General features: G+C 41.9%; 1 protein-coding gene across 3 annotated transcripts in view; it reads right to left on the bottom strand.

Moving 5' to 3' along the window:
- DIAPH2 (diaphanous related formin 2) overlaps nt 1–21,050 on the bottom strand; it is a 163,251-nt gene extending 142,201 nt beyond the window's left edge. The window contains exons 1-4 of one of the 3 annotated variants that reach the window (XM_033072238.2): nt 20,934–21,050; nt 5,939–5,971; nt 3,485–3,661; nt 2,549–2,653 (exon numbers count right to left, since the gene is read on the bottom strand). In XM_033072238.2, coding sequence (XP_032928129.1) covers nt 2,549–2,653; nt 3,485–3,661; nt 5,939–5,971; nt 20,934–21,050 — 432 coding nt within the window. The other 2 variants (XM_033072239.2, XM_033072240.2) reach the window with 2 other exon arrangements.
- Nucleotides 21,051–25,751: the final 4,701 nt, after the last annotated feature.

Raw genomic sequence — 25,751 nt, 5'->3', positions numbered from 1 at the left:
CAATCAACACTTCTCTTCTTGAATGTTTCCTCTAGAAGTGATTGCCATCACCAGACAATCTCCTCTCCTAATTTATCTTCTCCTCTCACCAATGTTCAACTATTCAGTACAGCACAAAATGTCACCAGGTTCAGATCTGAAACAGAATTCCAATGCTTCACCAGTTCTCAGGTACAATTTCCATGGTCAACAATCTTTCTCTTCAAGTGAGAGAAGGAATGAGAAGCACAGAAAATCACTTCCCATGAAAGCATCCAGCTCATCAGCTTCTGCATGTCCTCCAGCCCAAGAAAAACTTTCATCACCCACTGAAACCCAAAGTTCCTTTCTCAGAACTCTGAAGATGAGTCTGTTTTTTTTTCAGAAAAGCATGGTCAACATGCTGCAGACAGCTCACAGGCAGAGAAAATGAAGCACCAAATTTAAAATAATTTGGTTAAGACAACAGCAAATGAAAGTGATATTTTCACATGAAGGGAGGGAGCTCAAAAGCCTAATTAAAACAAACATGAAATGAAACTGCAAGAAAAGTACATCAACTGTTAAATGTGTTTTGTGAGCTCTAAGCAGAAGGTCCAAGTATTTTCAGTGTAAAAAAGGAAGACAGATAATTATCTGTGACAAAAGAAAAAGGTAGAAAATTTAAAGACAGATCATTTTGAATGCAACCAGCATTTTCATGGAAGACTATCCTGAAGAAAAGAAAGTTTGACAATTTATGATGCAGTAAAGATTGAATTCATTGAGCAGAATAGTACTTGTACTAAACAGAAGATGAAATTAGAAGTGAAAATGAGGTTTGGCACCACTGTAAGATCCCAATCAACATTTTAAATTTAAGTTCTGTATTTTTGATTTTTTTTTAAATCAAGATGCTAGCTAGTTAAAAGTTCAATTAGGATTACACACCACAGAAAGGTAATACATGTTTCTGAAAGATTCCATTCAAATGCTGTGATTCAATTGCAAGGAGGACATACTAAAGCACACAAACTTCAATGTGAGCTGTTTTTCCTCTAGGAAAAAAAACTTTGCAATGTGTAAAACATCCACACTGGTGCTGACTAAAGCCCAAAGTGCACATTCATGTACCAGGACTGTTCAGGATGACTTGGTTTTAAATTGTTAGTACATGTGGGCATCTATTCCCAGTTGTGTTACAGCCCCATGCTGCAGCACACATGGGGAGCAGTGCAATGCAGGAACATGTCAGCAGTGAGCCATGCAGTGGAGCCATGCTTTCCTTCCTCAGCTGCACAATTCTGGGGCTTGAGGCAGCCACATTCCAATCACAGTGCACAGACATCACCATTGTTCATCTACTTTTTGGGAAAAAATGCAAATATTTCTGTTTCTACTTCCACTTTCTACTAGTTCAATAAAGTATTTTTGCATACTAAGGAAAAATCCAGATTTAATACTGATCATCAAGTGAAGATAACCTTACAAAGCATAATTAACAGTTCTCAAAGACAGTCTAGTTCATAGTTGATAACATTCACTGCATAAGTTAAATAATTCTCCATTAATTTGTACATTTAGTTAGACCATGCTTAAAGCACTGGATTCCTTCCAGCACACACTCAAGGACTGTGGACTTGGTTTAAGATGAACTCATGCAGGAACATGACTCCTCTCAGAACTTAAATCACCATTTTCATTACCATTTCATCACCATTATAACACAAGCTTTTCCTCACTGAACTTTATAATGTTCCATGCAAGGCATTTGCATAATAATTGCGTGTCATTGTCGTCTTAATTTTTGAAATTTAACTCTGCAGAGGTGATTTTCAAGGTTAACAAGGGACAAGTCAAATGTAGTGCTTGCAGTCCATGCTTAAAGATTCCTTAGGCAGACACCAACAATCTTTCCTTATTTCTGTATTTGCCATGGTCAACTTTTAACACACAAAGCATTGCTGGTGTATTTTATAGCCAATTAGTACAAACAGTTCAACTGCAGAAAATAAACTGCAGTTCTTGGATAATTGAAATTGTAATTCTCCAACCCAAAAATGTTGGGGGTATCCAGTCATTTCCTTACACTTCTTGCACCCCAAAGACAACAAACTTCCAAAATTCTGCATGAAGGGTTAATCAATTAAATTACAGAGAATAATCAAAATCAATGAAAAGTCAAAACATTTTTTTTCTATTCCAAATGTAATTTGAAATTGGTTTTAAGACCATCTTTTCACTAGTCCAATACATATATCACTACTGAAAACAGAGTCAGAACATTTGGGTACCAAAATTCTCAAGATGGATTGCAAAAATATGCTCAGGTTCCATCCATGACTCTACATCTTTGGATTTGCAATTTCTGATCGTTTCCAAGAATCACTTTTTACATTTCCCAGCAAGGGGAATGCAAACTAACTGTTCAGATGCAGCTGCAAGCATTTACAAGTGTGTTAGTGAGTACACATTTACTTTTTCCTACCACTCTTAGATAAATCCAGACAAAAAATTCCAAGTTTCAAGTTTGAAAAGTATAACACTCCAAGCTCCTTGCTCAGGTGACCCTGGAGGGGGGAGTACTCACAGATTTGGCAGTGGCAGAAATGTACTGCACGACCATCTCCCGTTTGGTGCTCAGGTCTTTGTCCCGTAGGGGAGCTTTCCGTTCCTCGTTCAGGTTCATGTCTTCCTGCAAGCACACACGCCACAAGCATCAGCAACACCTCAGCACTTTTATTAGTCTTTGTTCTTTTTAAGCTCCTTTTGTCAAACTGTGAATTTTCAAACAAAACAAAGTGATTTTTCACAGTTTATCTGCGTGTCTTTGATTTTGCCCTGATTTTCTCAGGTAATTCTGTCACCCCAAGTGTTTACTGGTTTTGAGATTTAGCCAACATTTAAATTGCATCAAGGGTAGTTAAGATTTGGGAAATTTGGCTCAAGAAGTAAAACTAGAGGACAAGCACAATTCTACATCTCAAGTTGATACTTAAGTGTCAACTCTTGTGATGCTCCTGTGTTTTTAGTGAAATCTTATCAGAGCGGACACCATTCCTGCACTATCTAATCACAAGGCTGTTATTACATGGATTATTAGCCTCTGGAAGGGGTAGAGGTGAACCTGTTCCAACTGATGTATTTAAAACAAGTTTAAAAGTCAAAATGCTCTCCAGATTAAATCTATTAAGACACTTTTAACTGATTAAATACAATGCAGTCATGACCAAGCTTGCCATTAAAAGTCAAAGTCACTTCAGGCTGGCACCTAAGAGCAGTCCATGCTCCTGGAATAAGTCCTGGTGAACAGCCTTGCCACAGAGATCTTGGTCTCTGTGAGACACATCTATTGTCTGCTTCAATTAACATTACTTAGAAAGTTTAAAACTAATCCCTTAACAAGCAAATCTAGCAAGAGTTAATTAACACTCAGCCAATCCCTCAAAAGACACTCACAGCTCCACTGAACAGAGCAGAGCCACTCAGTGGAACAGGGCAGCTCTCCCCCAGACCCACATCTCACCATCATTTTCTCAAAGAGATCCATGACTTCCTTTTCTGATAAGTTCATGCAGCGCTCATCAACAAGTGCCTGGGCATGTGGGATCTCACTGATGGAAGGCTGAGAGTCAATGGGATGCTGAATCAGAGGCTTCTCCTTTTTCACTGCCGACTTCCTGAAGCTTGTGATCCTGTCACGCTGCAAAGACATTCAAAGATAAGCAGGAATAGGGAAAAGCAGCCAATTGCATGGCAGCAGTGCACATGGTTTTAGTTAATTCAAGCAGTGAGTTAAACTGAACTGTAAGTAAAAACACCCTAATATTCAGAGATTACTTTGCACAGAAAGACAATAACATGGAAGGTAAACTCATGACAGGTCACATGCAAAAGGGATTTAAATATTTCTCACTGATCCAAAATTGCACCAGCTAGGTTAAACTTTTAGCACTCCAAAATCTTCAGCTCATCTTCTGCTATGACTAATTATCCTGAGAGTGAATAAATATGGTAGCACAAAGGTAATGGCCAAAGTTCCTTCACTGAGGAGCTCTAAGTCTTTGGAGGACAGCGTGGGGAAGGAGGTACTCACAAGTTCATCAGGCTTATAAAAAAATCCTGCTAAAGTAAAATAAAGTTTGTAGAGGAATGAATGCCCCAAGCATAGCTCATAACTCCTTGAAGGGTTTCTGAGTAGGAAGTCCTGGAATTAGTGCTGAGCTTTAGAAAGGCAGGTGATGGATTGCTCACACAGAAGCAGCCCCCCATGGTTAAACACACGGCCAGGCGTGGTGGAAGCATCAGACACTGGTTAGGGCTGCCAGCACTCCCCATCTCCTGGGCTGCAGGCATGCTCAGTTACTGGGTTAATACTGGAAACAACAGCACCTTCCTTATAAGGCCATTTGTATTGTATTTATAACACAGAACTCTATTCTGGATAGAGTCCGAATTTTTTGATTTAATATATCCTTATTTTATATATATATACACATACATATGTTCATTCTGACAATATCACACATACAGCAATTTTTCTCCAAGAGCTCTCTGCATCCACAAATACTCCTGTATTTGTTTCAGGCACTCAACAGCCTTATGAAGATGTGCTTTCATCTAACAGCAGCTTATGTAGGGTGACCAGGATCATTCAGAGCAGTTACTGTCATCTCCACAAAACATCTAAGCTGAAATTTATATTGGCTGCAATTAAACAACCTCTCTGAGGTGTGAAATGTCTGATGGAGTACTTTGCAAAAATTTTGATTAATTTTGCATTAGTGAGTCCAGAGTAGAGACACCAGAGCAAGAGTTCTCGATTATGGAGAACAAAGATTATTTTTCTGTTGTTGTGTTTCTTTTTATTCTTTGTTATTGTTCATTGGTTTTGTCATTATTTTTGAGATCCTACAAGATTACCTTAAATTTCTGAAGGAAAGTGTCCCCAGATAAGCTGCATTCCCTTTGAATTTCTTTTGTTTTGTTTTTAAGGGAGGGGTTGCTGGGGGGTTTTTGTCTTCCTTAGATATTTTTTGTATTTGTGGACAGAAGCACAATACCTACAAGGATACTGTTAATGTCTTTGACAAAACAAGAATATCACTTTAATCTATTTTCTACCTTATTAGAATAGTTTAAACTACATTTTTGGAAACTAAAATTAGGGCATAGCCTGGTGAAAAGGCCAAGGATAAGACAATGCCTGAAAGGCAGTATCCAAATTTAGTCAAATGCCATTTTATGTTGACCATTCAACAGTCACAAAAAGTCATTTAAGGTCCAATTTCACCACACTGTCATCTGGTTCAAGTGTAACTTATTAACAACAAATTTGTTCAATGAGATTGCACTGGTGAGATCACTTGAAAAACACAAAGGAATCTTCTATGTGATTACCAGGCATCATTTCCTCATTTCAGATGTGCAGACAATCATTAACTAAAGAACCAGTCTGGCTTTATTTCATATATACATATATGATACAAGCTGTAATTTTAATGAAACCAATTTTGATACAAATTTCTGAAAAAATACTTTGGAACCAGTTTCAGAGCATTCAGCTTTATCAAGTTAGTGCTACTGAACACAGACTGGTTCTTTGGCATTCAGTACACATTTATTACCCAAAAGGGTTCCACTTGACTCATGTGGCAAGCAGCTTTGGAGAACCACTGCAGATCATTTACTGGTAAAGAGAAGGTCAAAGAAATAACATTTCAACTGTTGAGTAACAGTTGCAACACAAACACAGTATTACTAAAGTATTTAAAATGTGCTTAAGGAAATTTCTCCAAATAGAAATCATGATTAACCTTCAACTCAAGTGACAAATTAAGATCTTTAAGAATAGTCACTCAATTTTCTGGAATCTGATGCTCAATATCCTTATAAGAATGTTATTTTGTCCACAACATTGATTAAAGTAGCATGCAGCGTGGAGTTACCATTGCAAATTAAGATGCTACAAAGACCTTACCACATCATCTGCCAAAGTTTTTATTTGAATATTCTATTAAAAAAAAAACAAAAAACAACACACACAAATCAAAGAAAAAAAGACAGTGTTACCTACTGCTTCAGAATAAAGAAGTATATTTCATGTATTTGAACATTAAAAATATTTGAAATTTCACTAAGTGTTCTACAAGAACTGCAGGCAGATGGACATGGGATGTGGTGCCTTTGCTGTGGAAAGGCAAGCTCCATCCCAGAGTGTCAGGGAACTGAAGCTGCAGGGCTGCAGCCAGAGCAGAGTCAGATCTCTCAGGGTTTCCAAAGCAAACACAGCCTCTGCACTGCTGTGCGTCACAGAGCCATGGGGCTCTGAGCTCTGCCCTGTGCCCCTCCTGCAGCCTGGACCCTGAGCCAGCCTGGGCTCAGCTGCCTGCAGGCCAGAGCTGATGATGCACAAACCACCCTCCCTCCCTCCCCTGTGCCTCCTCACTTCTTCCTAGGCAGCAAACTCTGCTGACAGCAACCACCAACGTCACATTTGAATTCATGGCCAAAAAATTCCACCCATATTGCACACCAGTATCAACCATCTTTATCAGGGAAGCATTTGAACTTTGCTCAGTTCACACAAACCAGTCATGAATAAGAGTTAAGGTCTAGAATTCAGGGGGACAGAATCTGAGAAGCATTCAGGAGTCCCTGGGACAGGGGACAGAACTGATCCCAGCTCACAGGTCAGTCCCACACAGACACTTGCTCATTCCCTCCCAGCAGCATCAGGCAGCCAATCTCAAGTACAAAAGCAAGAAAAACTTGATGGTTGAGATATAAAGACAATGTAATGACTGCTGGGAAAAAAGAAAATAAGCAAATAAAAAAGCCATCACTTGGCACCAGCAGGTCAATGCCTACCCAGCTTCTGAGCACTGATGATTTGGAAAACACTCCTGCCCACCCTGCAGCTGCCTTTATGGCCCAGCATGATGTGGTGCCTTTTGGAATGTCTTTGGTCACTGAGGATGAACTGTCCTGGCTGTGTCCCCACCCCACTCAAGGTGGGAGGTCACAAGAAGCAGAAATCCTGGACACTGGGAAGGGCTGTTCAGCCAAAGCTGAGGCACTGGGGTTCTGTCAATGCTGCTCTGGTCACAAATGTAGGACACAGCACCAGATGGGCTGTTCTGGACAAATCCACCTGGGGAAACCAGTACAGATATCTGCACATCCAGACGTTGACACCAACCTCATCTTCCAAACCATCACATCCCAAGGCCCTTCCTTACACCTCTCCTGTATTCTCCTCACCTGGACTTAGAATGGAATTTATCATCTTGAAATCAAAACTAAGATGTCCACTTACCACTCCAGTAAATAATTAAGATTACAGAGAAAAATGAAGTAAAGCCTAACCTCATTTTTAACCCAGAGAAGCCAGGAAAGCAACAAGTTCTGAAACTCCAGATGCATTTTAGGAACTACTTGTACAAGAACTTTTTTTTTCCCTTTCTCATTTAAGCACTGTCAATCTCTGCCAGCAGCTGGAACACAATCATCTCCCCCATCTCTACACTTATATTGCATTTGTCACTCCAACCCGTCTGGGCAAAACACAGAATACTAAAACAAGATAGCACACTGCATTTTTTCAGACCCTGCAAGCACTCTTCCCAGATTTGCTCCTGGTGCACAAGCTCAGGGCTGCCAGCAGCCACTCCAGATAAGCAGCACATTTAACAGGTAGGAGAGGCACTGCAAGTAGCTGCAGGCAGTTCTGCACCTGCAGATCCTCACACAATTTTGACAATCTCTTGTACTAACAAAGAAACTGCACTTCCAGGCTGATTTCAGAACATAAGCCAAAAGTCATTTACCTCCCTAGAAGGAGATGGAAGATATTGCAGATTCTGTAGTCCTCTAGCATTATTCTTTCAGCCATCTATGAGACTGCCAGAGCAACACAAGACAGAAAATTCTGTACCTTTTCCTAGCTTGTTACAAACATTGAGTCCCTGCTTGCAGGAGCAGCCCAAGGGAAAAGGCTTCACAAAAATCTGAGGAAACATTTGCAGATAAGGGATATCAAATTTATATGTATGAATACAGATACAGTTTAAGACAGTTGCAGATCATTTCTCTCTCCTAGTTATAATATCAACACAAACCACACAATGTCTTCAGCATCTATACCAAAGAACTAGTTCCTACTCAGTTCTTTATTCAGAAGATTTAAATGATAGAGCTTCTTCCTTTCAAACACAGCCTTTCCAATCTATCAACAGTCAATATTTTTTATTTCCTCCTCCCAGTTTTAGATTACTCTGTGTGTCTGGCTACTTTCATAAGTACAGACAAATCATCACAGAAAAGCACACAAAAATAATAGCACATACTAATGCAACTGCACCACACAATTCTTTTATCTCAAAAGGTCTCAGCCAATTTAATATTAGGCCAATTGAAATATTGCACATGAAAACAGCAGAAAGATATTCATAGATATATTTTTTGATGCAGAAATCACTGCTTCCTCATGCAAACCATGTAGGCTACTGCAGCAATGTCACATTGACAGAATTAAATTACTTGAGGTGACTGCATCACCTTTTAACACAAAACTCCCAGCAAGTCTACTTTTTTGTACTTTTTTCTAATTTGTGTTGTAATAAAACCTCCCAAATCACTTAAGCTGGCCATGAGAAGTAAACTGAGATGCATTTGCATGGATTGATTATAATTAAGTATTACTTTGCCATGTTCTTAATTGTCATGCTCAGGAATCTCACTCCCACCACAAAAATCAAATCAGTAGCAACTCCCAGATCACCACATGCAGAATGAACTCCTAAACTGAGCAGCAATTTTCACTCCACTGCCCAGCAAAGCGTGGTGTGCTGGGACACCCATTTCTGCACAGGCTGCAGGCTCAGGGAGCAGCTCCCACTAAAGCTCATTTTCTAGGGGTAACAACTAGACTTGACCTTCTCTTCACTTTCATGTTTTGTTTTTTTAACTGAGCTGGTATTGCTGTTTTCTAAAATTTACTTGGACTTCAACACCTGCAGAAGCCATGGTAAAGCTCCACTCAAGGACAAGAGGTTTTTTAATTTGCATACAAGCAGGAAAGGAAAAACTTCTCATATGAGCACCTGAACCAAGGGAGTTTAAAGGACAAACCCAAACTGGTTAATATCTCAAGTACAAAAACTCGTCTGCATCTTGAATCTAGGTCTTAGTCACAAAATAGAATTCACTCCTACAACCTCTGTTCTTCAGCTTGGAGAATGAATAATGTTCCCATTAGACAATTTAACCATCTGTTAACATATCCAGTTTTGCAATTAAATATAAAAAGGCACCTAGGAAATGGTGAACAGATACCCAAGCCATAAAAGCTGATGTGAAGAAACCAGGAACACACACTCATTTAGATCTTTCCAGATCTTTACCCATGATGAAGTACACTTGACATTTTCTGAATTATATTTTTACTAATTTCATTACTAATGTTTGCTTTAGCATAATATTTTTCACACTTCAAGGAGCATTCACCATGCTTTCAGAAAAACCTTGAAATGACTGTTGTAATCCATCTGCTTTCTCAAAACCACTTGAATTGAGCAATACCAAGAGTTTTGTTACAATTGTTGTACATTTCCATTTGGTCTATATGACACCATATGGAAAAAATCTTGTTTGCCTTGCAGCTGCTTGTTTCACAAACTCCTTGAATATGCATTATTCAGTGTTTTAAATTAAGGTTTAACCTAGAGCCTGGACATGGAGGGAGACATGGGTGCTAAATGCAGCTGGAGCACTGCTGGTAGCCCTGGGGCAGGGCTGTCCCAGGGCAGGATGGCACCACCACCCCCCCAGGGAAGTGCCAGCTCTGCCCCTTTCCTCCACTTGTTCCCCAGGAGAATGACCATCCACAAATGAGCAATGCTTCAGAAAGAAATTTGACAGTTCCTCGTGCTAAGTAAAGCCCCAGAGTCACCCAGGCTGGTGAATCATTAACAGCAGAGGGCACCAATTCTTTAATTGCCTGCTGGGAGATATCTCAGCACTGCTCCCAAACAGAATGGGAAGGACACATGCAGAGGCATGGGAATCATATCACACACACCCCTCACAAGGGCCAGGGTTTTACAAAAGAGCAAATTAATTCAGAAATTGAAAAAAAAAACCAAAAACCACTGTAAGCAAACAGTCAATTTAATTAGCTTTGTAACTGAAGATACAAAAGGAGTTGAGGAAGACATCTGAACTAACTTTATAAATATATATGAATATATGTAATTGAAGCTCAAACTGCCATCACTGTTTTGAAAAGTTTGTTTCAGACAATGGTTTATTGGTGCTCATTAATAAGTAAGCTTTTAAAGACAGAAGAACATGAAAAGCTTTTTCCAAAAGCTGCAGTTCCACATCAGTCTAAACCAACAGAGGTGGCGTGTCCTGGTGTGACACAGGGCAAGGGTGGCAGCAGGACAGTCAGGTCAGGTAAGACAGAAACATCTGCCAGTGCAGAGGCAAATGAAGCAAGTTCTGGCACTTTCCAGAGCCACAGCTGAAATGCAAACATTTCCACACCATTTGTGTCAGTGACTGCCACCCCAGCAGCAGGGCTCAGAGCCCTGGCACACAGGGGCAGAGCTCTCCCTGCAGGCTCTGGCTCCTGGGCTGCTATCTGGGGATCCTGCAAGACAGGTTTTGCTTTGAACACCTCAAAAAGGGGCCTTGTGACAGTGCAGCATGCTTTTCATTAGAGACAGCACCAGTGTCATTACAGAAGCACAGTCTCTCCTCAGAATGTTCTACAGATTTACATTCCTCAGTTCAAGCTATCATCAGTTTGCTGTTAAAACTTTTGCAAATGAGACTTTGGGAAGAGCCAAGCTGCTTTCCTGCAAAGTGTGCCTAGCAGAGCCATGCTCAGCACTGGATCTCTGCAGCTTTTCAGATTGTGGTTGATTTGAGTTTTGAGTTCTTAGGGAACTCAGCTATTGCTTTTTTGGTATAATATTATTGTGAAGTGCTTTTGAAATATTCTGGAACAGTTAAACTGTAAAAACTATGTCAAAACAACTCCTGACATAGTAAGTGCAGACTTGATCTCAATTCTGTGCTTAGACACAAGCAGTGGGATTGAGCTCTGTGCTCCCACCCCAGAGCAGCACAAAGCAGCTTTGCTGGGCAGCAATCCTTGATGTGCTGCTCCTCTTGTGCCCCTGCTCCTGAGTGCAGGTGCTGAGCTTTTCACTCAGACACTCTGGGGAGCTGCTGGCACTGACTGAGAGCTGCTCTAAAGCTCAGACTTGGGTCAATGAAGAGGAGTGAGAACAGGCTTCCTTTTTTCTTCACTTCCTCAAGAGACACCTTTCTCACCATGAAAGATTCACCTTTGCTCTGACTGAACTGCAATCTTAGTTCTTACCCTTTTAACCACAATCACACACTTTGAACCTGGAATTAATCTTTTGTTGTAACCTAAGTATTTCCTCTTGAGACGAGCAACTTGACTTGACAGAGCTGGTTTGAAATTCTCTTTAAAAACGAAACAGCAGAGAAATTTCTTCACCTCTAATACTTACATACTTTTTTTCCCCTCCATTTCTGCTATCTTGTTTCCTGTATGACAGTGTATGCAAGGACAGCCCAATACCCCTGCACAGGGAGAGGCTCAGGTCCTGTGAGCTTTTCTTGCTGTTCTATGCAGAGATAGATTTGGGAAGATTTTTCTGCATGCTGGTGGTTGTGGGTGCAGTAAACACTGTAATAAGTGTCAGACTCCATTTGGATTTTCCTGCAAAACCATTTGAGAAGCTAAACTGGCAGACTGCATCTGTTAGGAGAGGACTGATACAATTCAAAATAAAGCAGAACACGGGCAGCAAGCTGCAGGAGCTGCACTGGAAACTGGAAAATGGAATACATTGTCTTTGAGAGACTTTGAGAAAGTGAGAACATGTGTATCTGCTTTGTTGGGGTTGTTTTGTAAGTAGTAAGAAAATCAACCAACCAAAACACAGCCCACAAACAAACTGGCAGCAGAAGGGATGCAGTGAGCCAAAGGAGCTGGAATTCCTTGTGAAGACATTCATTTTGTCTGTTCTCAGCAGACTTGGAACATGGTCACAGGGATCATGTCAACAACTTCTTACACTAATGTTGTCTGTCTTCCAAGCCAGACCTACTAGTCAAGAGTAAGCACTCAATCAGAGTAGTATTTGATCCCTACACTACAATAAGTTTACAAAAAGTAAAGTCACTTTTTTCACCCTTAATAAATGATGTGATACTAAAACTTGGGAAAATGAGGAGTACTGCTGTTACAGCAGGGAACTCTGGCTTTTCCTCAAAGAACTGAAATTCAAAGTTGAATAATTTCCATAGGCATGATCCACAATGTAACTCAATAGGCAAAGAATATCAGGTTCAACAATGTACAGCTGCTGTGGCACACACCAGGCCTTTGTGTTCTCTTCCCTGTCCTTTCCTGTTTATAGCAGCATCCTTAGAAGATGATTTGTCCTTTGGGGCAGTAGGAAATGAAGCACAGAGGAATCACATTGTACTTAATAGTGAGGAATCCCATTTCAGTACAGCTGAGAGTCCCTATTAAGCAGAAACTGGAATTCAGGACAATTAGAAACTTGCCATAGATTATGGGGAATATTTTCTCCTAAAGGTGATAAAATAATGGTTTGTCTTAATATTAAAGTGTTAAATGTGCTTTGGCACCCCAGAACACTCACATGAATTTTATAAAGGTTTTTCACAAAACAATTCTTTTGAAATATCAAATGTTAACTGATGGGATTACTGCTTATCTTAGAAGTTGTTCAGGATTTAGTCTGAGTCACAGAACACTATAAACTAACTTTAATGGATTTAGGAAGCCTGCCCTACCCATCCAAGCTTTGTCTGAAGTTCAAACAGGAATGTATATTAAATATGCAAATTTCCTTTCTGCTTTACATTTTATCAAAGCTTTCTGCTGCACTTTCTAGTTTGGGAGCATCTCCACCAAGCTACAATAAACTGAAAGATGAAAACAAAATTCATTGTTGTGAATTTGTTACTGTAAAATTTACTCCAGTGTGTACAAAACCAGATAGCAAAGTTACTGTGTAGCTTTGAGGGCAGAGCAGCCTGAAGGATCTTGTGTCAGCTTTGGAACTTCTAACTGGGGCTATCCTCAGGCTTTGTGCTCAAACCTTTTGTTTTTTATTTACTCACTACATGTGCCTGGCACAACCATTACAGCATGGCATCAGTGTCTATTCTCAGCCTCATGTGTTGTCTTTTCTCTTTTATGGGAATTCTTACCTGTTCTAATACAGCTGGGACATGCAGCCACTCCAACTCTTAATAACTGTCAAGTTCTCATCTGCTCATGTACTCACACAATTACAATCCAACATCAGCACAGCTCCATTATGAAACCAAAGAATTTCAGAAGTTACTCAAATTCCATAGACAAAAATAATTCACAGCAAGAGAAAGAACACGAAGAACCAAAATGCAGACAGGAAAGCAGAAAACTTTCTACTGCATAAGAATTAACAGCTTGCATTCTGCTATTAGGAGCTAGAATCTAATCAATCTCATGTTGCTCCTGACAAAGCCACACTCATTAAAAAACACTAAACCACAGGCATCCTTAAAGGTCATTATAACAACCATCATTAGCTCTTACCATATTAAGGAGTAATGAAGTGCAGAACTAACATTTTTCCTGACCAAAGTACTTATTTTCTCTTGTTCCACCATCCCTGAGAGCCCAAACTGAGCCACTTGTGAACACAGAACCAACTAATGGTGACAAAAAGGTGTCCACAGGGACATGTAAGGTCTCAGGGTATTTCATCTTCATGCCTACACACATGCAGTTTGTTTCTGTGACTCCAGCCAGGACAGAGTTATTAATGTTTGACCACAAATAGCCTGTGTCCCTCAAACCAACCTGCACTCACCAATCCTGCAATTGTCCCCAGCCTTTGGAACTTAAAATCACAGCTGCTGCTCTCCTGTTTGTAGAGCAACAGTCCTGCAGCACCAGGGCTTGGGGTTCTACAGCACTATTCCCCAAATATTTTAACATTTGTGTTTAGAAACTTGTTCCTAACTGCAAGGTAGAAGTGCTCACAGTTCCTCAATCCTCAAGCAAGTTCTTATTTCTTCTCACTCAAAGGGACAAACTAAATATCTTAATGGGTCTCATTATAAAAAGCTCATAAATCCACTAGGGCATCAGTAAGTGTGTTAATTTAAATATATTTACACACACACAAAAACTACTAAGGAATACAAGGCAGAACTTTTTCCCATGACATTGTTTTCAATCAGTCACTTTTACACTAACATTTTCCACCTTTGAAGCAAGTTTAAACTGCTATAAATTGAATTTTTAGTAACACCATGCAAAGAACACTTGCAGGCAGCAGACATCAGACATCCACCATCATCATTACTTTCTCCAATGCCCTCTCCAAAGATTTTTCTGAGGCTCACTCAAAGGAAGGGAACCTTACAAGAAAGCCACAAGCAGCACCTTGGCATTCCCCTTCTCTCCCCCTGTCAGTTTGCTGTTTACACACAAGGAGCCTGTATCCATTAGAAACTCTTCAGAACATTCTGCCTTACACAACACACGAGGTGTGGTGACATTACACTTTGCACTACACCTTCAGGCTAAATACAACCACACCCAGGTGAGCCAAAAACCTTCAGGAGCTGTATCAAACCAGAAACTCTCAGTTTATTTCAGAATTGAACCTGCAAAGGCATTTCTCCATTCCTATAAATCACAAGAGGCCATGACTGAGATCATGATGTACATTACAAAAATCATTTCATTTGCACAGCAGATCCTTCTCAGCTCTGTGCTGCCATCACACCATGTCCAACTAAAGAGCTAGCAGGAGCAGAGGGTTGAAAAGCAGACACAATTCCACGGTGGATGGACTTTAGACAAATTCATACAGCAGGAGGAGTTATAATGTGCCATAACTCCAGTCTTTTTAGTTCTAGCAGATAATCAAACACAAGCAGATAGTAAAGGAGTTCTGACAGGTTCATTTTCCTGACTTTGTTTGTCCCACTGCCACACAAAACTGATGTCAGCAGAGACCAAGGGGAGCATGGAGAGTGCTGAAGTCCACACTGCTTTTCTTTACCTGGCACTCTTTCCCCCATACAATTAATTGCCACCAGGTAGAATATATTTGCCTTGCAGGCTGTGCTCATGCTACTTTTGTCACACAACATCCCATCTATCTACTTGTTGGGAAGCCACACTTGCAAGTGGGAATCCTTGAGGTGCTCTCTCCACCACTACTGTAGCAAACAGCCACTTCATTCACAAGATTTGAAGATCATTTTGGTATAAAACAAATACACAAGTTTAAGACTAGTTAGCTTTGTCTTCCTGGAACTTCATCAATTGCTACACAAATACTAAAGAAGATTTTTTTCTATTGCTAATCTCTCAATTATCTGCTCTATCACCTGAGCTGATTTTAAGAAAAAAACCCTTATTTCCTCCTAGACAAAGTAATTTTTTTTTTTTTAATAGTGAATGTAGGGAATGATGACGCACAACTTGCAATTGCACAAAAGCACTCACTTCAGTAATTTCCTAACTTCTTGTGCTTTAAGGCTGAACAAGGAAGCTGATTAACAAACTGAAACTGTCAGTTGCTCCTCTACAACTTGTACTCTGAATTTGAGCAGACATGAAAAGAATCAGAGGGGTGTTATCAGCTTTACTGCTTTATTGTTTACCTCTAGAGAACTGTGATGAAGAAAATATTAAGTCATTTGTAACCTACTCCACGTTTTTAGGCAGAGTTTTTCCTTCTGCCAGTGTCACTGGCCAGCTTTACAGGCTCCTTGTGACAGCAGAGCAGAGCTCATCCCTGAACCCCTGGACACTGAGACCTGCCTGCAGTCTCAGACAGCACCACTTGCACTTCTGTGCACATTTCTTTGTTTGCAAAGCTTCCTGCAGAGAACAGAAGTGCTCTAGGGTTTTGTCTTACAAGGAGTAGGTTCAGGAAGTTTAATTACCACAGGCTTATCACTGTCTCTATCACCTCCCTTAAACAGTGTCAATAGCAATTCCCATGAAAAGCTAAAGCATCTACCTAAACATCAGCACCAAGCATGCCCTCCCTTCCCAGGCAGCAGCACTGCCTGCCCAGAATAATCCTCAGAACAGAAGTTTCATAAGATATTCATTTTCCTCTCCAGTAATGGTTAAACCCTTGATAACTTCACTTGCTGGAACATCCTGACTTTGATCTAACAAGACCAAGACTCTTTCAGAACACAATCATTTTGGTGCACTTTTTCCTCCAGCATACACTTGAAATAAGAACTCTGAAGGCACGCACAGATTTCACCCAGATTATGATTTCAAATGTAAGACATCTGATTTGATTGCCAAAAATCTCTGCTCAACCTGACTCACAATTCATGTATGCAGCACACAGATATCTAAAGGAGTCACACAAGAAGCACACAGGTGGTTTTTTGTTGGTTTTTTGGTGGGTCCTGCAGCACACAGCCTGTCAGGGATTGATAGGCACAATTTAAATCACTCAACTCCTGCACTGATATGGGTGGTGCAACACAGCTGGGAAACCTCTCCCAAGCACACTCAGCTTATTTCTGCTTTAAAGCAACTTCATAAAAGCCTTCATCCCACTGTCTGATGCCAGGTTATGGCACGTTAGTCACAATGTTGAGTTCCTAGCTTTTGATTCATCTCAAAGCTCACGAGGTTTAAAAGACTTCAGTGTTAAGCACAAACAATTTCTGCTTTTAAAACAAAATATGAGATGCTCCTTGGGTGAATCACCAAATCCACTTGCTCTCCAATTAAAGGAGCTCTCTCTTCCCCCTAACAATTTGTTTTCCAAGTTACACAACATCTTTCTCCTAATCTGATTAATCTAAAGGCCACATCACACTCAGAAGGCAGCCCCTTGCAGAAATGTGGTAAAGTGAAATGTAGTAAGTGCAGAATCCTGCCCTGAGCAGCTTCCACACACAGCTGGAAGGAACCTGGGGGTGAAGTGTCAGCATGGCACTGGCACCACGTGTTTCTGCTAATCCTAAACTGACATGAGACATCAGCTTGAATGAAAAACACCTTGGTCTCAATGTCAATTTGTAGTTAGCCAGAGCTCTAACACTCCCAGAGCACCCCAAATCCTGTTACAGCACCTCTCTTCATGTGCTGACTCACAGAACCACAGGTGTTTGATCATTCTTTTCTCAGTGCACTCCCAACTCCTGCCCAAAAAGCAGGGTCACCCACCAAACTCACAGCATGCTAAAAACTCCATCCACATTCAGAACCTGAAAACCTCCAACAACCCTGATTTCAGTGTCTCTGACCAACAAACAATCACCCTTCAAACTCTTTTCCCCAGCTGCTTCTCTGACCTGTCTCCCCTTATTCTGCCATCAACTTCTGTACAAAGTCTGACTTCAACCAAGATGCTCAACTTGCCAAACCCTTGGTGAGCTACACCAGGCCTGTGAAACCAGAGCTGACATCACAAGCACTTCCCATTTCCTAGGTCTGACAGAATTATCCATTTCCCATGTGACTGAAGTGTGGAGGAGAGCAAAGAACATCTGAGTTAAGCTTTAACCAGCAGAGGAATCCCAGCAATCTCCCTGACAACCTTAATTTAGTCTGTTTGCCCTAGCAGAACAGGCATGCTTTAAAACAAGCAAAACAAGCACGTTGCCAAACCCATGGCACTGCTCTCTCCACCTCCTGCCAGCCTATTCTCAGGGCTGACGTGACATCAGATGATTGTTTGCCAAAACAATTTAGATTTTTTCTGCCCATTTCACTGCAAACAAAAATGACGACAAAAACACCAGGCACTTGTGTTCCACCCTCTAGTCCTTCAGCCAGCAAAAAATGAGGGGAAAAAACCCAAAATGCCAACCCAGAGCTCCTTCAGGAGTCCAGGTGCTCACTGATCTCAAACTTCAGTAAAATACTCCAGTTTCCACACTGTTACTATAAAAGTTGGAACTAAATTCTCATTGTGTAGTTGTCACATTCAACATTGTATGAAACCTGAACACCTCTCCCAACTACCTAAAGCAGAGAACAAATGAATTAGCAGTTCTGATACAGCTCACCTTTAATTACTTGTGTGTGTACATAGTCACCAATTGTCTGTCTTAGACAAATACTTTAAAGCTTTGTTTTCTTTCCCAGCACAGATTCTCTCAACAGCCCAGTCCTGTTTCCTGTCAATCAGGAACAAGTGCCATTGATCAGGCTGCAGCCTTTAAAAAATCCCCCCAGACAAACCACAGCACTTCTGCAGGCCAAGCACCACTGCACACCTTCTAGTTTCAGATGAAGAGAACAAGGAAATAAAAACCTTCCACCTTCCTATTCTAGTTTCCCTTCCCTCAGGATAATGACTTCAGTTCCTAGCCCTCTGCCACCTAGAGCCATTTTTATCATATCAAAATCATTCTTCTGGACTTCTTCCCAAGGTTTTACCGAATTTCAGTTCCTGTGCCAGGAACTAAAAATACTTTCTCCTCTCTGTGTGGCTGCACACCTCTCCCACCAAGCCCTTGCTCAGCACTCCCCTGGATGTGTGAAATAAGTTCTGGGAAGAGGCAAACCCCTGGCAGCAGCACACAGAGCTCCTTGAATTACACCCAACACATGACAGAGCCCAGGTTGATTCATCTCTGAAACTCGATGAGCTGTAAATCACAAAGATGAACCAAGAAAAATCACACCCAGTGAGGAACTTTGTATATGAACTCAGTGACAACTCAGCACCAGCACAGTGTGGCTTCTTTGCCACAAGTCCCAAACACACCTTTATCTCACTGGCACAGCAAAGAGAGCAGGGATGAGGTGTAAGAATGTTCTCCCAGTGCCTGAAGTCATTGCCAGCCTCAGCAGAACCAGCTCCTCTTTGCAAATTAAAGCCAGCTGAATTTCTTAGGATTACTCTCCTGTATAATGGATGAAGCCTTTCCCTGATTACAGGCTTGTTCTTCCCTTACAACCCTACAGTAATTCCCAATAAATCTGGCTGTCCAGTCACCCCAACTCAGCTGAAAGCACACCTGAATCCCACTCCTTTCTCTCCCTCAAAGTAAATCTGTTCGTGTCAGGTTTATACACCATTTGTGTACATCATGTCCAAAGTGAAACAAATCTGCTTTTCTATTCAACCCACTCTCTCAATTATATCATCAAGGGTCAGCCACTTATCCCAGGGCAAAACTCTTTCAGAAGGCTCTGATTTGAGCAATATATCCCTGCTCTGATCCACAGTGCTGCTGGACTGCAATCATCCACCCCCTCAAGAAACAAAGGCATATTGCTGTGAATGAAATCAAATATTAATATAATGGACTTTTTTCCCACGCAATGGAACAATGAAAGTTTATTCTAGTGATTCTAGAAGAACTGAATAGACCATGCAATGGAAATAGTCATCCTGTTCAATCCAATTTTGAGCTCATTTCACTTTGATTTTTTCAAATTATGCATTTCAGTCAGAACAGAGTTCTCTTCTGCTACAGCAAAATTCAAATTCATGTTCACAGCTTCCAATAGAAGCACTTTCCTGGGTGATTTTTTAATCAGTTCCCTGCAGGAATCTTCAGGCAGCCTTCTCAGCTACTTTAGCAGGAAACAGTAAAGGCAGTACAAACACACCCAAACGAGTTGTTTATACGAAGTTTATCCTATGCAAGGAAACACGAGTTTGTTTCCAATAACACCATGAAACAAAACAAGACACCACATTTGTTTCTCTTTTGCCAAGATACACATTGCCACTTTTAATACACGTGCAGCTCCAAGTCATTCAGGTTTTTCTCATCCTCTGAAACATTCTAACTTCCAGTAACTTTTCTATGCCTCAATGTTATACATGTAGCAACTTCCCCATAGACTAACTTCCTTTTCAGTGACAGAAAACCCAAAAAAACCGAGAAAAAAAACCCAAACAACCAAAACCCAACTTGCAGTTTTCAGGCTGATTATCTAAAAGCTCCATGCTCAATGAAGGGAACCTCATTGAGGTGGGAGAACCTCAATAGTGACTTCGTTTTAGCAGTAAAGGAGAAAACCCTTGCAACAGGCGAGATAAAGTTTGTAACCAGTACTGCCTCCAAGGAAAGGGAAGTTTTCAGTGTCTGCTACACTGTTCCTCTGGGAAATCCAACCAAGAACTGCGCTAAACAGGGGAAACTCAACACGTGTAACACACATGGAAACAATCAGGTAAACACTGTCCATCAGTTGGGTTTTTACTGCAGCATTGATAAAGCGTGATATAACCCAGGGACTCCACCTGAATTTCAACCTAGCAGGTCTGTCAGTAAAAAAATCAAAGAGCGCAGCCATAAAAAACCACAGTCCTAAAGAGGATTTCTATTAAAAAATAAGAAAGCTCCCAGTTTTTAAAATCATTTCCCATGAAGCGAGAGGTTCCATTGGCAGCACGTGGTTGGCATCATGAGCAGCAGCGTTCTGGATGGTTCACACGGTCCGGCCGCACCCCGGCTCTGCCAGCGGCGGGGCAGAGGTTGGGGAGCAGCGCTGTCCGTGTCTCTGTCCGTGTGTCTGTCCCTGGCCGTGTGTCTGTCCGTGTCCATTTCTGTGTCTCTGTCCGTGTGGCTGTCCCTGGCCGTGTGTCTGTCCGTGTCCGTTTCCATGTCCGTTTCCCTGTCCATTTCCGTGTCTCTGTCCCTGTCCATTTCCAAGTCCCTGTCCGTGTCTCTGTCCGTGTCCGAGTGTGGGAATTCCCGCTGCCCGGGCCCTTCTGGGCGCTGTCCCTCCGAGCCGCCCCCAAACGCGCACGGACCCGCGGGTTTAACGCGGAGCTTTAATCCCCGCCAGGGCTCCCACGGCCCTCAGTGCCCGCCGGAGCCGCATCCACACCCCCTCCTGCCGCTGCCCCGGCCGGGCCGCTCCCCGCCCGCCTCCCCGCGCTCTGTCTCACCAGCTTGGGCTTGTTCCGGCTCTCCTCTTCCGCGGCGCGCCCGCCGCGCTTCGCGTTCATCCTGCCGGAGCCCAGCGGCTCCTCGCCGCCCGCGCCCGGAGCCGCGTGTCCATCCATGGCCGCCGCTGGGCCGAGCCGAGCCGAGCCGGGCCGAGCCGAGCGCTCACGGCCGTACCGGCCCCATGGGCCCCCCGCGCCCGCGGCCGCGCCCGCTCCGCCCGGGGCGGCTCCGCTGCTGCCGGCCCCGCCGCGCACGCGCACGGCCCGCCCGAGCCAGCGCGCCTGCGCCAGGGCCGCGCGCCTGCGCCCTGCGGCCGCGCCAGCAAATGGCGGAACGGGACCGGGACCGGGAACAGGAACGGGAATGGGAATGGGACCGGGACCGGCCCCAGCACAGCCCTGAGCGGGGAGAGACACAGCCGCCCTCCCCCCGGGCTTTATGGCCCAGCCGAGCTTGGGGAGGGGCAGCGCGGAGCGTCCCCATGGGCGGGGCCGTCCCTCAGCCCGGGGCTCCATCCCGCTCACCTGGGCCTGCTCTGAGTGACGGTGTGATAGCGGCTTTTGTATTTTTATGTTATTTTATTTTGCATGTTAATCACATTTATACAGGTTTTTAACTGCTTTTGGTATCATATAATGTGTGTGTTTATGTATGCGTTGTATAACTTATATGAATAGTAGTGTGATCAATGTGTGATATCTTAAACCATCGCATAATATTAAAATAGAGGTTGGGATGTTATGCGTTTGTTTCTTTGTTTGCTTGTTGTTTTGTATTGTTGTTTGGTTTTTTTTAATTTTTTTGTTTGTTTGGTGTTTGTTTTTTTTTTTGTTTTTTGTGTAACTAACTCACAGAATAGCGTAAAATATTTAGGTGATTCCTTGCACTTGTGGACCCTCTTATCTGAAGGACAAGACAACAATGACAAAATCCAGAACATCTAGAAGAAGAATTTATTGTATCCTCCTCGTTATGAGGGAGTGTAAAAACAACAGGATGGAACCACGAGAAGCAATAAAATATACTGATCTAATCAACAGGATGGCATGCCAAGTCAGAGGTTAAAACCAAGCAAGAAAATCCCTGAAACATCCAAACTCGCAGGAATGTTTGAATAATGAATGAGCTCATTAATATGTATGTACATTAATATGTAACAGTGTACAGAGAACAGTGTTTTACACTAAGGTGTGTTTTCTGGCCCATCACCAGAAACACTCCAGTGCTGCATATTTGTCCCTTTTCACCCCTTATTAAACTTTTAAAAATCCTGAAGTGTGAACTTTGTTTCTTACATGAGTAACTTGTCCCCCCCTTCACAGGGAAGGATTTCTTCCTGATCTGATCCAAACCTTCTCTGTTCCCATTTGAGCCCGTTCCCCCATGTCCTGTCACTTTGTGCTCTTGCCTCGTCTTTCCTGGAAGGTCCTGGCAGGTTCTGAAAAGCCCCTTAGAGCACCCCAAAGCTCTCTCTTCTCCAGGCTGAACAATATCTGAGACCCACCCCTGCCCTTACAGCCATGAGAAATGGGTTAAATATTTCTGTGGGTCTGGAATCCCTTTGGCTGAACCTCAGTGTGTGAGCTGAAGGTCTCTCAGGGTGTTCTGTCTGCATGGACAGTGGGAAAATCACAGGGCACATCTGGTTATTAAAGGGGTTGAGTTGACAGGTGTATTCATATCAATATTGTGGCTATTTTAAAAAAAATGCACATTTTGTGTTGGTACAGCTGCATCTAGGCTTGCTAAATGATGCTGAGAAAGCAGCCATGAACACCATCGTGATCTGTTGTTTTGGTGGGGCTTTGGAGCTCACATTCAGATATAAATGTATTTATTGCCCTCTAGGAGAGCTCCCAGCTCAGCTTCCACAGGGGAGTTGTACTTTTCAAAAGGCGAGCAAGACATTTCTGATAAATTCCTGATCTCTGTCTAATCCACAGTGATGCAAAGCCTGAGATTCAGGGGCTCTCTGCATTTCTTGTGACTCTCTGAGGCTTGCCTGAGTACTGGGGAAATCTTTATCTTTTAAATCCAGCAATGAAAACCCATTGATAAAATCTGACAATACCAGCTTTCAAATAAAATGACAGCTCTAAAACGGGCAGGGGTCTTAAAATCAAAGTAGAATCTTGGCAGCAGAAGTTAGGAGGTTATAAAACAGGCCAGCTCTGTCTTGCTGCTCTGTTCTACAATTTCCTTTGAGATTCATCTATTACTTCCTGTATAAATCTTCTTTTTTTTTTCATTCTGTTTTTAAACAGAAGGAAAAATCATTCTGATTTTAACAATAATTATTTGGACATAATTTTGCAATGTCAGGCAATGTAATATTTCCAACTACATACATTTATAGTTTACAGGATATCATTCTACAGCAACAGTTTAACAATGGTTGGTTAAAAAGAAATGCTCAAATCTGTTATTTTTTTTTTTTTTTTTCCAATTAGGTTTAATGATCTTTTCGGGTTTTCTCTGTCTCTATTTTTCTGTACTAAGCAGTGCCCATACCTGTTCAGTCAGTCCACATTAAGAGAAAACAGAGAATAATTCCCAACAGCTGGCATCTCTATGCACAAATTTGAGTTTTTAAACCAAATTCTGTAACACTGTTTGTCCAGCATAACTCCTAAGTGCTCAAGGATTTTTGTCCTCAAATTTTCTAAATTTGCCACAATGCTGCTCATACTGCATGAGCCAAGTGTTCTTCAGTAAAACCTTGACATTGAACTGGCCTCTAAGATTCAGGAGCAGCTGGCACAAGGTGCCAAAAATAACTTGTGGTGTGGGTGAAAGCAAGTGCACGTGTGAGAAGTCGAGAAAATTGAGCAAATGTACATTCAGGCCTTGAGTTAATTTCGTTTTGATGGAGTAAAACTCAGATCACATCCCTGATTTTAGCAAAACATGAATAAAACCACTGAAGTCAGGTAATAAAACCACTGAAGTCAGGCGTGGGGACACCACACATCACTGAAAACACGGGAGATTTGCTGGTTTAGTGCTGGCACGTTGTAATTACTGCACCCTTGTCTGGTGATGGAGCAGAGATGTGTAACCATCGTGTGACAAAAATCATCCCACAGCTGCTCTCAGTTCCCCTTCCTGGGTTTGCCTGCTCTCCTGGGACACATGGCTGCTTGCTGAGCAGAATTATGTCATTTTTTTCACTCTGATTTACAAATGCTTTGCAAGTCTCCACTTGGAGTTTTCAGCTGTGGCTTGAAATTGTTGTTTGTGTTGTACAAAACATTGCTGCAGGATTTGCTGGAGACCTGCTTTTGAAAAGCTTACTATGGATCAAGTGTCATCAGATCCACTTCAGCAGAAGTTAAAGCCTGTTGTTTTCTTTTTGAAAATGTTTTTAGTCATACTGCTACAGTTTAGTGTTCTTCCCCCACCCCACTCCAGCTTCCAGGGCTGAGAAGCAAATATTCCAGGTATGAACTAAGGTCCTTTATGACCACATAAACTCTGCAGGTAATTCCAAGCAAAAGGAGTGAAGAGAAATAATGTAGACATCCCAGTAAGGATAATTTCCGTGGAAAAGCATCTCAACACCAAAAGGAAACAAATAAAAAGCTCCCAAGAAAACCACATCTGTGCTTAAGGAAAGCAGACAAACCTCATTTTGGCAGACACTGCAATGCAGAATTTTGGCTCGACTCCGAGAGCAACAGTGTGGCCTGAGGGTGGAAAGGAGCAGTTGTACAAACTGTTCTTAACTTGGCTTCATCTCTGAAACAAATGGACTTCAGAACTATTTATTTCACAACACTGCAAACATGTAACTCCAAAAGCCACTGCTCTGTAGGTGCTGATGTTTCTCCTGATGGTTTCATGTGTGATCTCAGTCCCATTCGGTCCCACAGCCACTGCAGCTCACAGAGATCACACAATTACCCTGCAGCAAAGTGATCAGGCACTGAGAAACGGGAGGTTATCTGAACATCCCCAAAATGTGCTTTATTTTATATCTGAGCTGGTGAAATAGGCCTTTGAGGATGACTGGCTACCCAGCTCTAAACATTCTCCCTCTGAACAGACCAAAAAGTTCAAGCATGCAAGGTTGCAGAAGGCACTCCAAGCATATCTGAAAAGGAAAATTATTCTGGGTTTGTGAGAATTCATAATTCAGTGGTAGAATTTCCATTTGCCAAGGCACAGGCTTCTGCTTGAGAAGTGCAGCTGACAGGTCACCAGAACAGGGGCTCAGTTGTCAGTCCCTGGGAAAATTTCTGCTCTCCACATTTCTAGAACTGAAGAAGAAAGTTAACTGTCTTTGTCCTAACTGCACTGGAGGGAAAAAGAAAAAAAAGTAATTACTCAGTATGCTACCAGAAGAGAAAACACTCGGTATTTAAGTTAACCACAAACAGGAAATGTGTTGCTAAGTCACCCAGCAGTACATTCCCAGCTTTTCATCCAGAAATTCTATGTCATTAGCACACCCACTGTAGCACACAAACACACCACAATCCTTCCCCTGATCCTGTTCAGCTGCAAGCTTTTCTTTTCTTCCCCAGTGTCATCCCTGCAGGCACTTTGTGCTCTCCTATCTCTTCCTCCTTTTTGCAGTTTTAGTTAGAATCGATTTACATTTAGGCATTTTTTAAAATTCCTGAATGTATCTTCAGAAGGAAATCAATCTAAGCTTGTTTACAGTGCATGAGAATGACAACAAGAAAAGCATGGGGTTGAATAGCTTATCTTAACAGGTGGGAAAATAGGATTAGAAGTATTAACTGCTAAGCAATTAAAATAAATGAAGAGCATTAATTGCATATGAATAGATAGTCTCTATTGACAAAATGACC

This window comes from Catharus ustulatus, chromosome 14 (assembly GCF_009819885.2).
Source record: "Catharus ustulatus isolate bCatUst1 chromosome 14, bCatUst1.pri.v2, whole genome shotgun sequence".
Lineage (NCBI taxonomy): Eukaryota > Metazoa > Chordata > Aves > Passeriformes > Turdidae > Catharus > Catharus ustulatus.
The sequence above is the reverse complement of the archived record's forward strand: the minus strand, read 5'-3'. Positions and strand labels throughout refer to the sequence as shown.